At 42.8% G+C, this 21,236-nt stretch overlaps 1 protein-coding gene across 10 annotated transcripts in view; it reads left to right on the plus strand.

Moving 5' to 3' along the window:
• The window catches only part of FGFR2 (fibroblast growth factor receptor 2), an 81,158-nt gene that overhangs the window by 42,537 nt on the left and 17,385 nt on the right, over positions 1-21,236 (plus strand). For 4 of the 10 annotated variants that reach the window (XM_059477641.1, XM_059477644.1, XM_059477639.1 and 1 more), the window contains 3 exons: positions 8,404-8,594; positions 9,423-9,570; positions 13,552-13,754. In XM_059477641.1, coding sequence (XP_059333624.1) covers positions 8,404-8,594; positions 9,423-9,570; positions 13,552-13,754 — 542 coding nt within the window. Of the gene's footprint in view, positions 1-8,403; positions 8,595-9,422; positions 9,571-11,137; positions 11,283-13,551; positions 13,755-21,236 lie in introns of all 10 variants that reach the window. The other 6 variants (XM_059477642.1, XM_059477645.1, XM_059477637.1 and 3 more) reach the window with 3 other exon arrangements.

The raw sequence follows: 21,236 nt of genomic DNA on the forward strand, positions 1-21,236 counted from the left end.
GGGAGCTGGGGAAGGGTGAATTCCACAGTGCTTCCAATAATTTCACACCTGCATTGCTCAATAGAGCGAGTGTGCTGTGTAAGAAAAGGGGGGAGAGAAGTGTAGAAATGTCAGGAGTGCTTTTAAAAGCTTTACATAATCTTTTCCATTTTACTTTAAAGGCAGAGAGCTGTTTTCAGGCAAGGGAATTTGGCAGATGAGAAATCTGTAGCTGGGTCACAATACCAGCAGAAATAATAACTCCCCCTGTGTGCTTTATGGCATCCCTGGGTGCACTGGTGAAGCCACTGCAGCTGGGAGAGGACATCATCCCTGTGGGAGGGATGCTGTGTGCCAGGCATGCAGTAAACCTTTGGCAGAGCCTGCTGGAGAGCCCATTCCAGTGATGCTGGACCCAGCATTGTCTCTGGTTATTACACAGCAGCTGAGTGCTGGGAGCTGTGCACAGCACAAAGGATGATATCTCTGGGTGTAAAAATTAATGCAGTCTCTGGGAACAGCCAGAACAATAAAATTTTACCACTTGTCTGTGAGAAGTCACAAGCTGTTTTTCATATTCTCTCGTAGCCTTTTTCTTTTAGGGTACCCTGAAAAGAATATCAATGAAAATTGTAGCCTCTCATTGTTCTGTTTGCCATAATTTTTTCACACTAAAATAAGGCCTCTCCACCCTTTGTTCAGACATGTATGAAGCATTTGCTTATGCATGCACTGTGTGAGGGACACTGCAAGGGAGCTCCAAGATTAGTGTTGTACAACTCTTGCTGCTATGACTTTTTCTGCTCCTGATGAAGCCCACGCTGTCAGCCTGACAATAGGGCCTTGCTTTTAAGGACAAACTGGTCTTAAAACCCTGTTGATAATTTAATGTTTTAAAACAAGAGCATTCATGTTTCCTGCCGTAGCCTCAGGCTTGCTGGATGTCCCTGTCTCTATTAACCCTCAGATATATGTGTGATTTGAAATAACTTTACCTAGAAAGAACTTTTAACTAGTTCTGATTCTAATTTTTAGTATTTTTTTTGGTACTGTTTTCATTGACATCAGTGGGCTTCGTATCAAGCCAAATAGGTCAGTCTTGCTTGCTGTCTCTTCCCCTGTGAGGAAGAGGTGTAAAGGTGTGCAGAGATGGATTCTTTAGCTAAAATGCAGCTAGGACAGAGAGCTGAAGCTCTGCTGTAGAGCTATCCAAGGAGACAGATGGGTAACATCAGTGGGAGCTTTGCCTGCTTGGGAAGCAGTGCCATTACTTAAAATTAGAGGTGAAGGTTGTGAAGCCAAGGACAAAGAGTTTGAACACACCTGCTTAACTTCTGTAAAGATTTTTAAAAGGCACTGCCTTTAACTTGGCTGCCCTTGGTGAGTAGAAGGGCTTGAGTGTCTCAAGGAGGTTGGGTGGAGTGACAGAGGGTTTGCTATGGGCTCTGCTTTGAAATATGTGACAGAACTTTAATCTTTAGCATTAAAATTCTTTTAAAATGTTCAAATGTTTAACTTCTTGTGAAAGTTTTCAGTGACAGCAGGGATATGTGGAGTCTGGTTCCCTGCTGTCTCACTCCCTGCTGACTGCTGGTACTGCCCAAAAACCAGAGCAGAGCTGGGTGAGAGACACAACAGCAGCAAGAAGTGCCTCAAATTTGTGTAAAGGGCTTCTAAATTAAAGGACAAAGGGAGCTTAGGTAATGGTGATCGAGGTTGGCCCCAGGTTCCTGTGCCAGCTTCACTGGACCTCCAGCTGTAGCAATGCCCCTTTGAGCTTTGCCCACCAAAATTATTTCTTCAGGTAGTGTTGGGCCAGTAGGAAATGCTGCACATGGAGACTCCTGCTGTACTGGAACATGGAGCAGCATGAGCCATTTGTTGGCTAATGCCTACTGGCTAAAAGATGCCAAAATTTGTAAGGTGTGATACCATCGGTACTGGTAGTGCTGTCTGATCCATGAGCTGTTCTGCAGGTCTGCCTGAGAGGCTCCTGTTCTTTATCAAGTGTTCTTGCCAGGGATGGACTTTATCTCTTACTGTTTCATGTCAGTGATGTTAATCCTTCCAGCCTTCAAGCATCTTGTGATTTTGCAGCGTTTAGGAGGAGAGCATCATCCCTAACTTGCTGTGGGCTCTACCTTGGCATGTGTGAATCACCCAGGAGGTGATGATTGGAGGGGTTTGTCTGTGTGTCTGTTTAAGTGGAACATGACAGCTGAGCAGCACTTCTGAACTGGCTGTAAACAGCACACAGTGCCTCATTTGTGCAGAGAGGAGCCCAAAGTGATGTGCAGCTGGTGGAGCCTGCTCAGCTCCTGGCCCATGGATGCCTGGTGTGTGACATTAATGAGCAGAGGTGTTCTGCCACACCTGCTTGGCTCTTCCTGATCTTCTGAAAGAGCAGCCAGCACTCAGCCTTCCTCCTCCATCCCATGGAGCAAACTGGAGTTAGGAATGTTCAGCTTCCAGGATTTCAGAGAGCACAGGACCCCCTAAGCAATGGCTTTGTGCTGGGGAGAGGAAGCAGAGGCTTGGCTTGGCCCATGGGCAGAGAGCTGCCTTGAGGGAGGAGAGAGGAGATTCCTGTGGGGGCTGGCATCCTACAAGTCTCCACCTCAGGGTTGGAGTGCAAGTGTGGTTCCAAACGGGGTCCAGTGTATGAACTCAGATAATGCTGGATTTGTGGAGAAACCCAAGTTGCAATTCCTCATTCTGGAGTTGCTCCTGGAACTGCCCTCAGAAAGGCTGTCTGATTCAGAGAACAATGATTAATCCAGCCTCTGAGTGCTTGTGAATGGATTTGCAGTTAGTGTAGGTGGGATCTTTCATGAAGGGTGGTGATCTTGTGTTTCCCCTTGCAAACTCATTCCTTTGCATTTAGCTAGAACAGGATAGAAACCTGAAACTCATTGATCACTAACCTGTAAGGGTTTAATAATCTTATCTTTCTTCTCATGGTGGATATTTACCCCAAATAGATGCTGATCAGGCACTGATATCCTGTGGCTGGTCTTTTGGCTTTAGTAAATGCTTCAATCCTGTAGCAGGTACCCACAGCACCAAAACCAGCATCAGAGCCAGCAGTAACAGTACCTGTATGTACAGTCCCCACAGGGATGTCAGAAAAGGAGCACAAAGAGTGGTTTGCACAGATGGAGAGAATTGTTCCCTCAGAATGTGACTGAAATGGTCACTAGTGCCCAGAGATGGGTGGCACTGCTGGAGAGGGCTCTGGGTATCCCAGAGATGCCCCAGAGATGGGTGGCACTGCTGGAGAGTCCCAGAGATGGGTGACACTGCTGGAGAGAGCTCTGGGTGTCCCAGAGATGGGTGACACTGCTGGAGAGGGCTCTGGGTGTCCCAGAGATGCCCCAGAGATGGGTGACACTTCATTGGAAATGGTGGGAAAGTGCTGCTCCTTGGTGAAGATGAAAGACAGAGGGAGGAATGTTTCAGTCCAAGCCTGCAAAGAAAAGGCTGTGGTTAATTTTTTTAAGGCTTGCAACTCAATCTTGCAAGTTTACACTGTGAAGCCCAAGCCAATGCAAGAGACTGTGATTACAGTCTGGCCTGAAATGCTGGAGGATGCTTTTCAGACCCATGATTTACAGCATAATTGGCATCTTCCAAAGCAGCAGATGTTGCAGCTTCTGAGGGAAGGTGCCTGGGAGTGGATAGTGTTTTCTCCAAACGGGGTCCAGGCTGCTGTGAATAATTCCCAAACTTGGAGTCAGGCAAAATAAGCAACTAGAGCTGAGGGTGCTGTGCTGACCAGGGCAGGAAGAGGGAATGGCAGCTCTGTGTTTGCAGTGACAGCCGGAACTACTTCATTTCTCATTCAGTGATGGCTGAATGCACAGAACCTCTACCAGGGCCTGTTGATCCAGAGGCATCATTTGAGGGATCCCTCTGTAGCTGCTCAGTGGCAGCCATCAAGATGAGTCCTTAGAAGTCAGTAACATTTCAAAACTGTGATTGGAGGCTCTGATAAATGTCTAGCTAAAAATTAGGTAATCTTTTTCTGCCTCCCTTCCCCCCTTAATTGAGGATCTCTCCATTGTCCCCAGAACTCATGCTTGGTCTTGCATTTGCTATTAAGCTTTTATTTTTCTAGCCCACACTTGAATCACACATTTGCAAGGAGAGGAAACAAGCACATTGAAAAGCAGAAAGTAAGAGTAGTTTTCATTTTCTTGTTTCCAATGAATCAGATGCCTTATGCAAAGCCCATTGAGTTCCCTGTGAGTTTTCCCCCTGACTTCAATGGGCCTTGGCTCTGGCTTTTAGCTCCCCTGAAAGGTCCTGAACTGTCTGTGCTGGGGTGACAAGGAGCCTTGGAGAGACAATTGCCAGAACTCTTCTCAGCCCCTGGCACAGCCAGGTTGCTAAGGAGACTTGGCCTGGCCCAGACCTGGAGCTCCCCCCTTCCGGGGTTATTGTCTGCTGTGCCTGCCAAGGCTCTCTGGTGGCAGCAGTGCCACTCTCTCAGCCACAATCCCTCCCCAGTGGCCTCTGGCAGCAGCAGTTCCTGCCCTGCATCTCCCCTGTGCTGCGTGCTTGGCGAGCAGCCTCCCTTGCCATGGCTGCTCCATCCTGCTCCAGGGTGCAGGGGTGGATGGGCTCGTGTCTGCTGGCCTCCCTTGGCTCTGAGAGTGTGGGTTTGGGCCCTGTCACCCACCTCCACACCCCAGCATCTTCACTTCCTACGGTTGCATCTCTTCTCCTGCCTTCTCCTGCCTTCTCCTGCCTTCTCCTGCCTTCTCCTGCCTTCTCCTGCCTTCTCCTGCCTTCTCCTGCCTTCTCCTGCCTTCTCCTCTCTTCTCCTCTCTTCTCCTCTCTTCTCCTCTCTTCTCCTCTCTTCTCCTCTCTTCTCCTCTCTTCTCCTCTCTTCTCCTCTCTTCTCCTCTCTTCTCCTCTCTTCTCCTCTCTTCTCCTCTCTTCTCCTCTCTTCTCCTCTCTTCTCCTCTCTTCCCCTCTCTTCTCCTCTCTTCTCCTCTCTTCTCTCTCCTTCACCCTGCTCAGCAAAAAAATAGATGCAAATAAAGCCAAGATGGGGAAGAGATGAGTCCCTTTTTTAGACATCCTCTGTTCAGGGCTTAAATTCCTTAAAGATTCAGTTCTCAGGGTTCCTTGTGAAGTGTGTGAGCTCCAACAGTCATTTCCAGTAGCAGGACAGGCTCCCACCATCTCTAGAAGTCCTGCAGTGCTTGGAACTTCCTGGGGAGCTCCTTCCATTGTGCTGGCTTTTGTTTTTGGAACTTGGAATTTTCCAGCTTTCCTGGATTCTTTGTAGTTTTATCTCTTGGAGGGAGGTATTTTGAAGTTTTAACATTAACAGGCTAAATGACAGCTTCCTCTAAGCCTTTTGGGCGAGGTCTTTTTGTCAGTCATCCCTTCAGATAGCGACTCTGTTTGCCTACAGATAAGTGAGCAGAAATGCTCAAGCCCTGGGCACTTTTATGGTGGTGTAAAATTTAGGTGCTTGTGGCCTTCATTTTGACTCTGTGTTTTGTAGATAACTAATTCCTCAGATGGGGATGATGTTGATTTTGTATGTAAACTGCAAGCTGGTGTCTATATTTTATAGTGGGAACCAGCATGAAACACATTGGGGGTGATTTTCTGAATTACAGCATATGTTTTTGACTTGATTTTATAACAAATTGTGTCATCAGTGACACTGTAACACTGAAATGTCAGTGTTCAGGCAGCATATATTTATTTCTCAAAGTGTTTGTTCAATATTAATGAACAAGAGGAATAGTGAAATCAGGCTCCAGAGCTATGAGATTCATTGCCAGCTTGTTTTGTGTGAAAATATTGTTTAAATAACTAGAGATGTATATGGTCACAATGTTTCAGTGATGATCCTGATTATAATTATTCAGCAATGATAATATCACTTTCACCAGCCTTAAAGATTTTTTTAAAGGCAACTTTGGCTCCTTTGCTGGTACTCAGTAAAAAGGAACACACTGTTTCCATCTAATATTAGTGCAGCTGGCTGTTTGAGTGATGATATCTGCTTACAAATGTGCAGCTTGTATTTTAAATGCTGAATAGTGATGTGAGATTTATGAATATGGCTTTGACAGTACCTGTGCTGAGCAGAGTCCTGAGATGTGTGTGGGTTTGCAGAGAGGTGGGATAACTTCAGGATGTTTTGGGTAACATCCTGAAATGAATATTTCCAGGAGAAGGTGCTGTACAAAATTAAACTTGGTCATTGGTAATTAGTGGAAGTTTCTTTGTAGCTGTTTTCCCCAATCCTGAGTGTATTTTGTGGGCTCTTTGGACCCAGGTTTGCCATGAAGCCCTGCTGGATTTGCATGGTGATGGATTTGTTCTCCTGTGCTGTTTGCCTGTTGGCCACAGGACTGCTCCTCTCTGCTGAAGTGGAGGAGTTGGTGAACACTGATCCATGTGGGGGAGGGCAACAAAAGTTCATTTTAACACATTTACCCTTAGAGAAGAAATCTCACAAATGGCCATACATACATACCCTTCTGTATGCACGCACTTTAATTTTTTTAAATGCAATTGGGGGCCAAGAGTGTGAGAACTCTGCTTTTAGTCCTTTGCTTTGCCTCTTCTTTTTTGGTAGAGGAAATGCTTGACAGTCATCAATAAAAGATGAAATCATTGATGGCTATCAGGATAAACTAAACACATCTCGTGTGTGGATGCTGGCATAGTAGGAACTTTTCCAAGATGTTTCAGGCTTCGTTCTCTGGTTTGTTAAAGGGCAGAGAATAAGGTCACAAAGGAAATCAAACCCTGATGTGGAGAAATGAAACATGAGGCCTACTGACTTCTAAAAAACATTTTAAATAACATTCTCTAAGGTTTCATTTTATACTGAAGGCAGCTGTAATAAGTTTTGGAAGATGGTGTAAGGTTTCTATTAAAGAGAGATTTTTGCTTGCTTGGTTTTGTACCCAAATGAAGGAATGAGGGAGATGGAATTAAAACTTATTTAGTATAAGGTGAGAAACTAAAAGTTCTCTCCAGAACCATAAAATAATAATTTATATGTTATACAGCAATTTACAAATTAAAAAATATGAAACTGTTCCTAGATCTTCGAAAATGACACACATAGCCATGGAATAATTTAATAACTGCATTGCAAATGCACTTTTGCCACAAGTAAAATAAGACTGCTGCTTTGTAGTGTGCTGCCAGCATAGCCTCAGTGAATAAATTCCCAGTAGATGTTTGCTGCATGCCAAATATATTGGAGTGTATAAAAGATCCCATTGTTCAATGGCATCATTATTTGCTATTATACTCACAGTGTTTGCTTGTGAAACAATTTATTGGAGACAAGTATGTTTAAGAAGGAACGCTTGGTTTGAAATTCAGCTGATTTGGCTTGTAATGTCAGAGCTTTTACAGTATATAGCCTCTAAAAATAAATATTTAGGTCTGCTGTTTTTTACTTGTCTTTGAAAGAATTCCTGGAGCAGGGGAGAACGGGGAGCTGAGGCTGGGGATGGCCAGTGAGCATTTAACTTCTGATTCACAGAATTGTTTAGGTTGGAAAAGCCTTCTGAAATCATTGGGTCCAGCCATTAACCCAGCACTGCCAAGGCCACCACTAAACCACATCCCCAGGTGGCACATCTACACACATACATGACTTTAGATGCCCTCCTTGGGCAGTTCCAAATGCTTATGCATGGGCATAGATTAGAAGCTGAATTGGCTCACATTAAATACATTAATACTTCAGTTTTCCAGAGAACTCTGTATTTGCCTGTGTTTTCATGAGAACAAGAATGAAGCAGTGTTTCTGCTGCTGTGTCTGGGTGAAGCAGAGAGCAGTGGTGGTGGTGGCGCTGATTTAGAGCATTTTAGGAAGCTGAGCTGCCTCATTTGTGCATCCTGCACGCTGAGGCTTCTGTTACTTTTGAGAAATTCCTTTTGGTTTATTTTAACATGTTTTAAACCAAGAATTATCCAAGATTAATCAATAATATTTCTTCTTAATCAATAATCAATTAATGTATCAAAATTAATCAACAATATTTCTTCTTAATGTGTGGAGGTCTAGCCGAGTCAAGACATTTTAGAACTCAGAGGTAACTTAATTACGGTAGCTTAAAAAAACCCAAAAGGAGATATTTTACCTAATTGGCGCTGAGTTAAACCATGGAAAACGAGCAGAGTGTTTAAGCACTCGTTTTTCCCCCCTCCCCACAAATGGCTATTCTTTAAATTACAAGTGTAGCGCTCAAGCCATCTCCTTTGAACTGCAGGTTTTGTTACACGCTTTGGCCGCGGTGTTATTTCGGAGGAGTCAGCCAACAGGCTTACAGGGCTTTTTTGGCTGGGGTTCACTTACAGTTTTCTTGGCAGCCTTGCTTATTTATGCATCTTTATTTCTCTCTGTTTCTCCTCCGTTGCCTGCTGGAGCAGAGCGCTCCCCGCACCGGCCCATCCTGCAGGCGGGGCTCCCCGCCAACGCCTCCGCCGTGGTCGGCGGGGATGTGGAGTTTGTCTGCAAGGTCTACAGCGATGCCCAGCCCCACATCCAGTGGATAAAGCACGTGGAGAAGAACGGCAGTAAATACGGGCCAGATGGGCTCCCTTATCTCCAGGTTTTAAAGGTGAGGCTTCGCAGGTGCCGGCAGCGGTGGTGCCTTCTTTAGAGCGCGGTGTAAATCCAAGGATTTTGAGTTCCGAGCTTCTTTTGAAAGTGGAGATGTTTATGTTAGAAGTGAAATGATGAGTTAGATAAACATTTGCTTGTCTGAATGCTAACTGTGCAGCTTATAGACACTGTTTTGCTCCTTTTTACTTCCATGAAAAGTCCTTTGTATCTGAATGTTTCAGGCATGAATTGCTCAGAAAAAAAAATGAAAATTCTTCTAAAGAACATCATTGACATTTTTGTATGGGTAGAAAGCATCCAAAACATACCTGGGACAATCTACTCCATTTCTTTCATGTTTCTTCAGCCTCTTGATTTCAAAGAAACATGGCAGCTGCAGCCAAAAGCTTGCTGGAGGACTGGGCTGTGTGGATGCTGAGCCTGCAGAGATGTCTGGTTTGGAGCAGTGTATTGGTACTGTCATTCCTGCCAGTATGGAGCAAGCCTGACCAGGGAAAATGAAGCTTTCCAAGCTGGGTGGCATTGCCAAAACTCTGACAGGCTCTGTACCTGCTTGTCCCATGCAATACCTGCCCAGGTGGATTCCTTTTCCCCCCATGCTGCTGTTCTCGAACTCTTCGTGTGAAGCTGCGGATGTACGAAAACCAAACAACAACAACCAAAAGGAAAAAAAAAAAAACCCACAACAATAACAAAACTCCCAAACCCTTCAATGTTTAGAGGCTGATATTCTGGTGACGTGTTGGTGGTGGGACCATAGACAGATTGGTGTCCATTCTGGGCAGCAGTGACCTTGTTCTCCTGTGTTATTGGTCTGTTCTAGCACTCGGGGATAAATAGTTCCAATGCTGAAGTGCTGACACTGTACAATGTGACAGAGGCGGATGCTGGAGAATATATTTGTAAGGTCTCCAATTATATAGGGGAGGCCAACCAGTCTGCCTGGCTCTCTGTTCTGCCAAGTGTACAAGGTAACAACGTTTTTTAAAGCAAGCTGGAAAGAATGGTGCTTTGGGAGACTGCAGGCAGCTTGTAGGATACTCTCTGGCCTTGGTGGTATATGTGTAATCCTCCTTTGGTGATGCAGCTGGTGTTGCACCAGCAGCCATGGAAAAATTCCCACAATATTCTCTGTACCAGAAGCACTGCTTTGGTTTCTGTTTGTTGATCTTTATTCTCTCTTTGGTGTCTTTGTGTCTGTGTGTGTGTTGGACAGTTCTGTTGCTAATTCTGCATACTCTGCAGTTCACACAGAGGGTACTCCTTGAATAATGTAATTACAGCCTAGCAGTGTGTGTTTATATATACACATAGGTGTGTATGTGTGTGACCTGTTCACATAAAAACCCCCTGGAGCACAAGTCAGGTCAGTTTAGTCACTGTGACTGTGCAGGTGGGAGGGTTTTTCAGGTCTTACTCAACCATTACTAACTGGGTGAGTAACAATAAAGACAGCTAACTGTGTGACTGCAGCCCACAACTAATTTTACCTCCAAATTGTCCAATAAAAAGGTATTTATTCCCTGATTGTGTATTTCAAAGTAACATTTTTGAACAGAACAGAGATCAAAAGTATCAAACATTAATTTCTCTAATCCTTCATCACTGAGATCTTGATGTTGATGTCCTGACGTGCCCATCTTGGGGCAGCTGGAAAGTTCCAGACCTAAGATTTACTCCATTTGTATGAGTTTGGATAATCGCTGCTACTTGGATTGGTGTACAATGTCAAGCAACAAGTCTGGAAGATGACCAGTAAAAACCACAAAATGTGCAGAGTTTTTTCTCCTCTCAATCTTTAAGATGTAGAAAAATATGTTTTATTTTCATCTCCTGAGAAAATACTTCTCAAACCTTTGAAGTATTTTCTGTCCTATCTGTGAGAGCCACAACTGAACAAGATCTCTGATTTTTGAGCAAGGATTGGGATACTTTCCACTGTGCTTCTAGGCAAACCATCAAATGTTTCCAGATATGAGATTTAAATGAGATTTGGCAACTCTTCACAATGTACAGTAGTAGTTACTACTCAAAACTGCAGTGCAGTGGGTGATGCAAGGATCATACAATCTAAGACAGCTACTAAGTTGTCTTTTGGACCAGAATTCACCCCTTTTTTATCATTTTAGAGTATGCTTTTATGGTAAATTCTTTCCTCTGAAACAGGTCTCTACACGTGAAGGATCCCACATTCTGTCCTACTTTGTTTTCTCTTTGTTTTTCTTTCAACTTTCTCTTGTCATAAAAGAAGAAGGAGAAAAAAAAAAGATTTGTGGGTGAATTTTTCCATGTCTTTTGATTGCATGCATGTTTAGGTGGTGAGTTTAGGTCTGGTGAAGGGTGTTGATTACTTTCTGAGGTGAGCTGGGACCTGTTGGTAAACGCCTTTTGGATGAGGGATTGTGGATGGGGAAGGAGCTTTGCATCTCTGCACCTCTGCCTTTACCAAGTGCAAAGCCCCGTGGCTCCACCTCCCTATCCACAAAAATTCTCTCAGTGTCTAGCTTTTTCTCTTGCTTCCCTCTTGTTTTTTTTTAGGCTGCCGGTGTTAACACCACGGACAAAGAGATTGAGGTTCTCTATATTCGGAATGTAACTTTTGAGGATGCTGGGGAGTATACATGCTTGGCGGGTAATTCTATTGGGATATCCTTTCACACTGCATGGTTGACAGTTCTGCCAGGTATACACTGCTCTCTTTCTGTGGTTTTTCCTCTTTTTTTTCCCCCCTCCCCTTTGTTGATTGCTGCAGAATTAGCACGGCTTCTGTCTTAAAAAAAAAAAAAAAAAAAAAAAAAAAAGACTTTTACAATGATTTTGGTTTTTTTTAAGCACAGTTGTCTCAAGCCAGTGAGTTGTTCTGTCACAAGTTTGCAACTCCAAAAATCAAACAGCAACAACAACAAAAAATGGTGTGGGGTGTGTGGCTATTGCACTTAATTGAAATGTTTTTACATCATCAGAAATGCTAAGGAGCTGCATTTCCTTAGCACTTCAATGAGACAACTGATAATCAGCCTGTAAATCATTGTAAACTTTGTCAAGAGGATGAAATTCAGTTTGTTACAAAGTTTGGAACTAATTTGGCCATAGTTATGTACTGGCTCATTAAAATGCCTGAGCTGTTCAGTGTACTTCAATTCACTTTTACCTATCATGCAAATCTCTCATGGAAATTCCAGTTTCAATGCCAGAGGATCATGTACAGAAGCAGTGCCTTCCATATCTTGGGAATCGGCTCCGTGCATCTTTAAACATTGCATGCTCTAAGGAAACAAGTAGTCATTTGCTTTTACTGCAAAGCATGTCTTGCTGTTCTGGGGTTGATGATGTTTCTGTCCTTAGAAGAAACAAACATCAATGTGCTTTATTGCCTGAAAATTATTATCAGCTGTTAGAAGATGTAACTGTAGTTGGTTTTGACATTAGTCAAATTTTCTCATTTATAACTGTTGGCAGCTGCCTCAGGAGTTCCTTTGGAAAAAAACATGAACCACCTGAGGTTTGCTGGGTCATCTTGTGCTTAACATTTATTAATTGTTAATCCTAAGGAAGAGGTACAAAACCTGCATGTGTGTGTTGCTGAGCCTCACAGTGTGGGAGTTAAACATTCCCACTGTCTGCAGATAATTTCTTACCTTTTATTGAAATATATTGAACAAGGCAGCTTTATTCCATCTCACTCTGAACTGAACCCCAAGCCTGTGAGGTGTCACCAAGCAGGCAAAGCAGTGCTTGTGTAGAGCTTGCTTCTGCTGGCAGTGTTTGCATTTTGCAAGTGCTTAAACAGCATTTTTTTTAAACCAATTTTCTTCAACAAAGTATTTTTCTAAGCCTGGAAAGGCACAAGAACATTTCAGCATGAAACGTGCATTGCTTGCGGAGTGACCACTGATGGCTGTGGAATGCTGTTTATCCGGGGGTTGAATCCCAGATAAGGGATTAGGGACACTGTTTGCACATATAACTGTCTTGAAGATAGCTTCAAAATGGTTTCAATCAGAGTAACAGCTCTGGAGAACCACTCCCTCCCAAATCTAATCTCATAGGCCAGTAACCACTGATGAGGTTACTTGAAAGAGCGCAGTCCTCGCACAAGAGGGCTCGTTAATTAACGTGTCACTGCCAATTAGTTTTTCACTTCAATTATGCTTTTTAATCCAGCACTGGGCTCCTCAAAGGACCTCAGGGGAGTTGGGCACCCAGCATAAAGCACAGCTGGCTGAGCAGCTGGACAGCCAGCTCCTTGAAACCCTTTTGAAACCCCTAAGCTGAGTTTATAGATGATGGGGGACTGATTCATCCTCCCTTCCCTCTGTATTTTGAGATCGTACTACAAATTTTGAATAAACAGGCAGACTCAAGCAGGCTCAAGCCCATATATTTATTTTAAAATTTAGACACTTTTCATTCAGGCTAGCTAATTCACAGTTTTATCTTTGGATGTGCTTTTGTGTGGTTCACACGAATTGCTGTACTTACACATTTTGACTCAAGTAACAAAATGAACCTGAGCCTAATTTGAACAGTTTTTGCTTCTCTCTAAAATTACCCTTAATCATTATTCATATGATTAAGGATATTACTCATATGATAAGGATATGATTAAGGCAATATTTCAATGTATACCTACGTACCTACCTAGGCAGACACATGTGTATGTTTGTCTATGCATACATAGATGCACAAGCTCACACTCAGTGCAAACTGAAAAATCAAAGCTGTAATCTGGAAAAAAGAATTACTCTCAGATAAAAATCAAAGCAATAATCTGGAGTAGAAAATTACTCTCAGATTACAAGATGGCCTAAACATCCAGTGCTCTGAATACCACACAAGAATTGGTTATATTTTCTATTTTACCATTACTTTGCTCCAAGCGCTGTGCCAAACACTGCCCTGTTCTCTAACCCTGTGGCCTGATTGTTCCCTCCCAAAACCTTCCCATCCAGCTCCTGAGAAAGAAAAGGAATACCCAACCTCTCCAGACTACCTGGAAATAGCAATTTACTGCATAGGGGTGTTCCTGATAGCCTGCATGGTGCTGACAGTGATCATGTGCCGCATGAAGAACACCACCAAGAAGCCAGACTTCAGCAGCCAGCCCGCCGTCCACAAGCTCACAAAGAGAATCCCCCTGCGCAGACAGGTAACAGAAAGTAGATAAAGAGTTACAAAAAACTTATTTTTTACCCCAACAACTAAGCCAGCACATCCCTCCTGCTGAGGAAAGGGAAGAGAAGAAGGGAGTTAACAAATTATAGCGGATTGCGGGTGGGATGGAGAAGAGGTCTTAGCATAACAATGGGTGTCTCAAGGAAATCAGGGTAGGAGAAATGTAAAAACTGAAATATGTTCTGTATTAGCAGTCTGGAGATGAGGAAAAAAAAATGTATTTCAAGTATTTTGGGGCCTGATCCCACAGCTTGTCAATGGAAAAAATGTTACTGCTTTAATGGGCTTTGGAACAGAATCCTATTTAATTGTATATTTATGATGTTTCTAAGGTGATTATTGTTGTGGTAACTAGGTACCAGATACAGAGAGGTATTTCTCAGGAAGACTTTTGAAGACTGGAGGGAGGGACTTTTATAGCTAGGCATCCAGAAAACACCCCAAAATAGAAAAAGACTGTAATAAAGTAAAAATAGGGGAGATACTATATCAGATCTTGGACAGCTTGATTAAGATAATGATGCTTTTGAGCAAGAAACAAAAGTAAGTGCCAGATTTAAAATGCACACAACAGCATCACATGTAATACATTTTACAATTGTTTGTGGCTGGCAATGAACAATTCTGGAGAGGCTGATGCCACGAGCAACACACCAGTTGAATAAGTAACAGGACTTTGGCTTTATCACAGGCCACCACCTGCCAAAACAGCCTCCATTCCCACACACTGTCCTCTCCTGAAGGATTTGTGGTTTTTAGGAGTTTTTAGGAGCTGGAGTTTAATAGATTTTGATTTTCTTGCAATAGGCCTTGAGGCCAGAGCTCTGCACCCCCAGGTTTCAGCCCTGCACGATGGGGGATGTTGGAATTTGAGGCTGGGGTTCACCTCAGCAGCCAAAATAACTCTGAGAGGGCTGGATCCAGGCTCTGGCCAGGGCATTGGGGTGTGAGGGTTCACTTTGTGTCCATCTGCACCAGGAGGAAGTGGTGCAGGATCTTTGCAGACTTGTTTTTGCAGTCTGTCCAGAATATTGTCACTGTCAGAGTAATACATGTACCTTAAAAAGGGCTCTTCAGTGTGGGTAAGTGTTTGAAATGAGGTGCATGGGCCCACAGAGTGGGAGATTCTGAACAGCATTACATTTTTCTGGACCCTTGTTTCATTGTGTCTGAATTTCCGTGGTTAAAAATACCAGGGAGTGGAAGGCTTTAGCTACCATCCTCTGAATTCAGCATTTTACAGAATCCTGAGGTGAGGCACCTGAATGTTTCCCAGTCTGAAAGATATTTGGTTTGTCTTATGAGCAAAAAGTGTTAATTCTTTTTTTTTCTTTTTTTCTGACTTTCTTTGCCACTTTGGGTTGGGTTTTTTCCTTTTTTTTTTTTTTTAATTTTATGATTTTACTCATTTGCTTGAGTATCACTGGGACAAAGAGGGACTTTTCACTCTGAATGTGTCAGAAAGAGTGATGAGAAGCCCTCAGCTCAATATTCACACATCTCTTGGCTAGAAAGATCTGTGTAGATTTCTGGACAAAGGAGCCCTTTCAGATGATGTGTGCTTAGCCAGAGAGAGAGGGAGATACACATCAACTGCTTAGATAGGAGACATTTATTAGATTTCTGCCTGAATATAAAAGCCTAATGACTCAGAGACAAGTTGATGGTATAAAAAATACCTAGGGTTTGGTGTGAGCTCAGTTGTGTCAGCTGGAAATGGTTCCTCGGGGAGCAGAGTGTTATTTCATTTCATGTGACAGCAGTGCCAACCACTGCCCTCAGTTTAGCTATTTATCCTTAAATGATGCAATGTGGACCTTCTCCAAAGCTATTGTTTTCACAGGGGAAAGAAACTGTCTTACAGCATGTTTGTCACGTTGGGGTTTATCAATTTATTCCAGTGTTTTTACATTTTTTTTTAGCCGAAATAGCATTTTGCTTTTAAAACTGGGAATACTTTAAAAAAAATATTTATATTTGAAAGTGCAAATGCTGTTTCAACCCCTAAGCAAAAATCCCACTGCTCCCAATTGTTCCTGGTACTGTTTTGTTAGCAGCAGTTGCTCATTGAAGGTCTCTGTGCTTTTGTGTCTGCATGGAGGAAAATGTAACTACTGTAAGCATTGTGTGCAATCTGTATTTCTGGTTTGATGATTTCACTGGTCAGTTTGCAAAGGCAGGATCAGACAAGCGGTCCCTGAAGATTTGCTTGTGAATATTCCTTAATTTCTCCTTGGTGCTGAGGCTGCAGCAGCTCTTCAGTTCCTGCGTCTTTTAAATCTGGTTTTGGGTTTCAGGGCTGTTGTCACAAGCGAAGAATTGAAAAATAATCCAGATGTTTTATTTAAAGGGTGTGTGTTTCTGGATCATTCAACCCTGTTTTATTGTGCCACCAAGCTCACTTTGTTCCAGTTTATTTGTATTTCAGAGGACTGTATTTAAACTTGGTGGGGTTTTGCCACTAAACCTTTATTTATCTGTGGATCAGAGAAGGTTTCCCTTTGTGCTGTGTGTGAGGGATGAGGTGAGAGGATGAGAAGGAGTGAGATGCTCGTGACAGGTAGGCTTGAGAATGGGGCTGGATGCAGGGCTGGGATCCAGGGATTTGTTGGAATTCCAGAGAAATGAGGCCACAGATTGGGAAATTCTTGATATTGTTTTCAAAGCTCTTCTGCTGCTGGGTCAGGGTCCCTGAGGATCTGGGCTGGAAAATAATCCTGGTTCACAGAGAGACGTTTGCGCGGCTCTGATGCCATCTTGTCTGAGCAGGAGAAGAGTCTTGCTGAGTAACATATGGTTTGGTTTGGCTCCTCCTGCTCTGTTTAGCCTGAGCTACCACAGGATTTTATCATTCCTCACATGCAGGCGTTTTTTCCCTGCCAAAATTCAGTTCTATTCGCACGAAGTCAGGAATTATCAGCTCCCATCCCCTGCAATCCTCATCCTCACCAGGATCTGGTACTCAATTTTCAGGTTTTTCCAGGTAAATCCAGCAGGCAGCTCCTCTTTTCCTCAAAGCAGTTAAGTATTACCTGCATGGAGGTACCAGCTTGAGAGGAAGGGGATGAAGGATTTTTGGGATTGAGCTTCACAAGCTGATTTGCAGGACAGGCTTTAAGTGACAAGGCCACTGAACCAAAAAAATACAGATTAGCCTTCAATAGGATGTACATCTACTTTGTAGAACCTTTGTTTTAACAGATAAAGTGTAATTGAAGCAGACAAAAAGACAATCCCATCTCTTGTGACTTGCTCAAAGTCAAGTACAAATGTTTGTCATCACTAAAGGTTTTTGTTAGGGCTGTCACAGCCAATCTGTCAAATTTGGACCCCCTCAACATGCACGTGTCTTAAACAGGAAGCAGTGATCTTTCTTATGCTTTTTATTTAAAATACACTCTATTAATTTATGCCTATTGTTGTTGTGGAGTCTAATCCTTCATAAAGATATAATGGGTGTATTTGTGGTGAACAAAGACTGATCGATTTAAAGCGAGGCTTGAGCTCACCCAGCAGAATAGTTCAAAATGGTGTACTTCAATAATTCCAAATGATGATGGCAGCAGAAATGTAAAAAAAAAGAAAAGTGATCAGGAAAAAGGAAAGTAATGTAGTATTTCATGTAATATTGAGCAATAAAATCATAATTTTTTAGAGGAATAGACTATGAAGTGCAAAGATTAATACACAACTGTCAGTAAGATATTGTTGAATTGAAATTACCTTAAATATTTATCTTATTTTTTTCTTTATGCTTGGATTTTTTTTATGGAAACTACTGGTTCTTCTAGTGGTACTTACTGGATATTATTTTGTGTATAAGTGTTTCCAAATGAGTGCTTTTCATGGAGGGGTGGTGCATGTGTTTTAAATGTCAGTACTTAACATTAGGATTACCCAATTTTGTGTAGTGCATTTAACCTTGTATTTTCCTGCATCTGGTCACTCAGATGTGCTGCTCCTACCAGCAGCTAACAGCATTATTTACTAATTATAATACACAAATATGCATATGATTTCAAATAAACTTTTACTGCAGAGCCTTCAAAAAGGCTGACAGTTATAGGAAATCACTGCATGCCTGCTAAAATGTCCCAGCATGAGTGCCAGAACTGACAGATCCAGGCTCCAGGACATGGTATGAATTATCAGTGCAGGAAAACACCCTTCATAATCAATTACAGACAATTACACACTGCTCTGCAGCTGATTTTGCCACATGGCATTTAGAGATTCCAGCAAAGATTTGTTTGTTTTAAATGCTCTGCTGCTTAGAAATGCTTGTAGAGCGTTAACTGAGAGCTGATTAAGGCACAGTGTGTTGGTCAGGGGAGGAGGATGTAGTGAAAATTGGGATATACTCAGGCATTGTTGGTGAGGTTTGAGTGCATTGGGCTTTTCTCCTTCTCCAGTGCAGATTTGGAGCTGAAGGTCTGTCTGAGGCTGGTGCTGTTCTCACTCCTGGCCTGCTAAAAGCACAAAGGGAGCACACAAGGAGTATTTTCTGGTGGAGCTCTGCCTTCCTGTTGAGGTTAACATCTACCACAATGGTTCTTCCAGTGCTCTGCCCAACTCAAGCTGACTTTCACCTTTCTTTCTTTAATTAAGGAATGAAACACCTCCCTAGAGCAGTGTCATCACCTAAAACAGGGTGTCAGCACACTGAGTGGGCCCCCACAATGTTTAATTCACCTGTGACAGGTGAACCTGCATGGTGAGGGGTTGGAGAGCAGAGCTGCACGTGGCAGGCTGGAAAAAAGAAAAATACAAAAAAAGAAAAATATAGAAAGCTGCCACTTAAATGTAGATTAAAGCTGACCATGTCTCCTGACCTTGGAATAGGTAGGGTTTTCCTCAGTCTTTTATAGTGTGCTCTAAGGCAGTGAAAAAAAAAATGCTCAAGGGAGGAGATCAAAGGTTAATCCTTTCTTATTGCAGGAAAGGTGAGAGGCCATTTCAAACCAGAAAATCTCCCCCAGCCACAGGCCAGGCTGGGTTGGCTTCATCTTTTCTGGAGCAGATTTTTATAGCCCTTGAGTTGCTGTAACTCCTTGTACTGCTCCAGTTAATCAATCAGGAGAATATTCCCTGGGAGTGCAGTGCATTTGTCTTCTCCCAGGCGTGGAGCAGTTCCTCTGGATTTCTCATCATTAATGCACTTTGGTTACCTCCAGTATCTGTGGCCCATCACACAGTTCTGCTGTGAGGTAAACACGTGGGGTAGTGTTAAAAGGGAAACTGGCAGAGCCTTTAATCTGCTCTTTTCTATACATTATTGCTGTTTAAGCTCTGTGTTTAAAATGCATCACTGGAGTATTTCAGTTTATTGTAAGTTTGTATTTATAGGCTTTAACCAGGCTAAAGCTGCTGAATGGTGAGTGTGAAAAGTAGTGAAAAAGTGAAACTCTGGAAGAGATCCAGACAGTGTCTAGTACAATGGTAGTATTCATAAAAAAAGAAAAAGAACAACAAAAACAAAACCCAAAAAATGAAAACAAAAACCAACCAACCAAACAAAAAAAAAAAAAAAAACACAACAAAAAACCCCAAACAAAAACCCAAAGAAAACCCCAAAAAACCAAGATCCCAGAATCCAGAACTCTGGACCATTTCTGATACCTAAAGTATCTAAATTTTGTAGCTTCGCTTCTGTCCCTTGAAAACAATGGCTGTAATGGCAAAGACAGGTGCAGAAGAAAAAGGAATGTTAATTAATAAAGGATATAAGAATCAAGACTTGAATAAAGATCTTGGTAGAATGACTGGAGAATAGTAAGTAGATTTTGGAAATATGGAGGAAGTGGTCAGAGAGTATTGATAGGTTTGTGGTGAGAGGTAGAAAAATGGAGGCCAGAAATAGCAGAAAAGTGGAATTCGGGAAAGGAGGGTTGGGGGCAGAGGAGCTGCCACACTGGAGATTTGCACATTTCTTGGTGCTGAGCTGGTTCATTTCATGAAGCATGATTTTCAAACTGTTGTGAAATAATGAAAATGAGAAGGGGGGGAAAAAAAAAAAAAAGGCAGATCAGATTCCAGCCCTGGTTGTCCTGCTGCCTGGTGCAGCAGGTGAGTTCCCCTCTGCAGGCTGGGCATGGCAGCATCTCTCTCTCTCAGAACTCCATTCAATATTCACTCACTGATTTATTTACAGCTCCATAGTCTGCCTTAATACTGCTTTTCTGTTTGTGTCCCAAGTGGTCACTGGATTTATTTTCCTAGAGGAATGTGCCAGGTACTTGTATTTGCTGAAAGTAAATATTATTAACATTCATGATGGTGGGATGAGTGGGGCAGAAGCAGTCACCTTTCATTTTTGAATGGTGGCCTTGTGTTTGTGCAGTTTCACTCTCTCTTTCCATGGCCTCATCTTGTGTCCAGGAGCTGTTTCTGATATCAGGAAAGGTCTGTCAGCTGCAAATCTGGTTACCAACATTCATTTTTTGATAGCAACCCTTAACATTCTCTTCCTTATGAAACCTCTTTCCGCTCTTAACCTCTGGTTTTAGAAAGATGCCTTTTTTAAATCTTAATTTTGTGGAACAAAGCTGCAACCTGGTGGCATTTTACATAAGCAAACCTGGTGGCAAAGCTGATCCTCATCCAGGTGATAAAGGTGTGGGTGCTCTGGTGCTCCAGGCTTCCAGCTGGGTCCAAGAGAAGAACCTGCTGATCTATGGTGTGAGGATGGGTGCCAGTGGTGGCTTTGTGACATCTTCATCCCAGCCTGGCTGATGGATTTGGGCTTGGCCAGGATGCAATCGTGGCATGGAGAGAGAAGGACGATTCACTCTCAGGAGGGGAAGACTGACAATACAAGCATTTCTATTTTGTGTTAGTATTCACTTGAAGCTCTGAGGGCAGCAGATGTCAGGCTGCTGCTTGCAGGCTTGAGGAAACAGCCTTACAGAAGATTCACAACAAAACAAATTGCATGGATGGAGCAGCAGCCTCTTTTTTCAGAATATTTATCAATAAGTACCTTTGGTACTCTAAGGATGATATTGGAGCTGATGAGAAATCACACTCCAGAGGTTCAAAACTGAGTTATTTTTAGGACCTCTTCCCCACATTTCCTGTAGAGTAAGAATGTAGTTAATTGAAAACTGAAGTGTTGTGATTGCTTTTTGATGCTTTCAGTATTGAGTACTTGGAAAGTACAAAGTAGTAGAATCATATAGGCTGGAAAAGACCTTTAAGATCGTTGGGTCCAAATGTTAACCCTGCCAAGACCACCACTAAACCATGTCCCACGTGCCACATCTGCTCATATTTCAAATCCCTCTGAGGTTGGTGACTCCACCACTGCCCTGACAGTCCATCCATTGAAGGAGCTGTTCCTAACATCCAATCCAAACCTCCCCTGGAGGCCATTTACTCTTGTGCTGTTGCTTTTCCTTGGGAGAAGAGATGGAGCCCCACCTGGGTGTGCTGATTTGGGAAAAGATGTGGTGACATGGACAAC

The sequence above is a fragment of the Ammospiza nelsoni genome, chromosome 8 (genome assembly GCF_027579445.1).
Source record: "Ammospiza nelsoni isolate bAmmNel1 chromosome 8, bAmmNel1.pri, whole genome shotgun sequence".
Classification (NCBI taxonomy): domain Eukaryota; kingdom Metazoa; phylum Chordata; class Aves; order Passeriformes; family Passerellidae; genus Ammospiza; species Ammospiza nelsoni.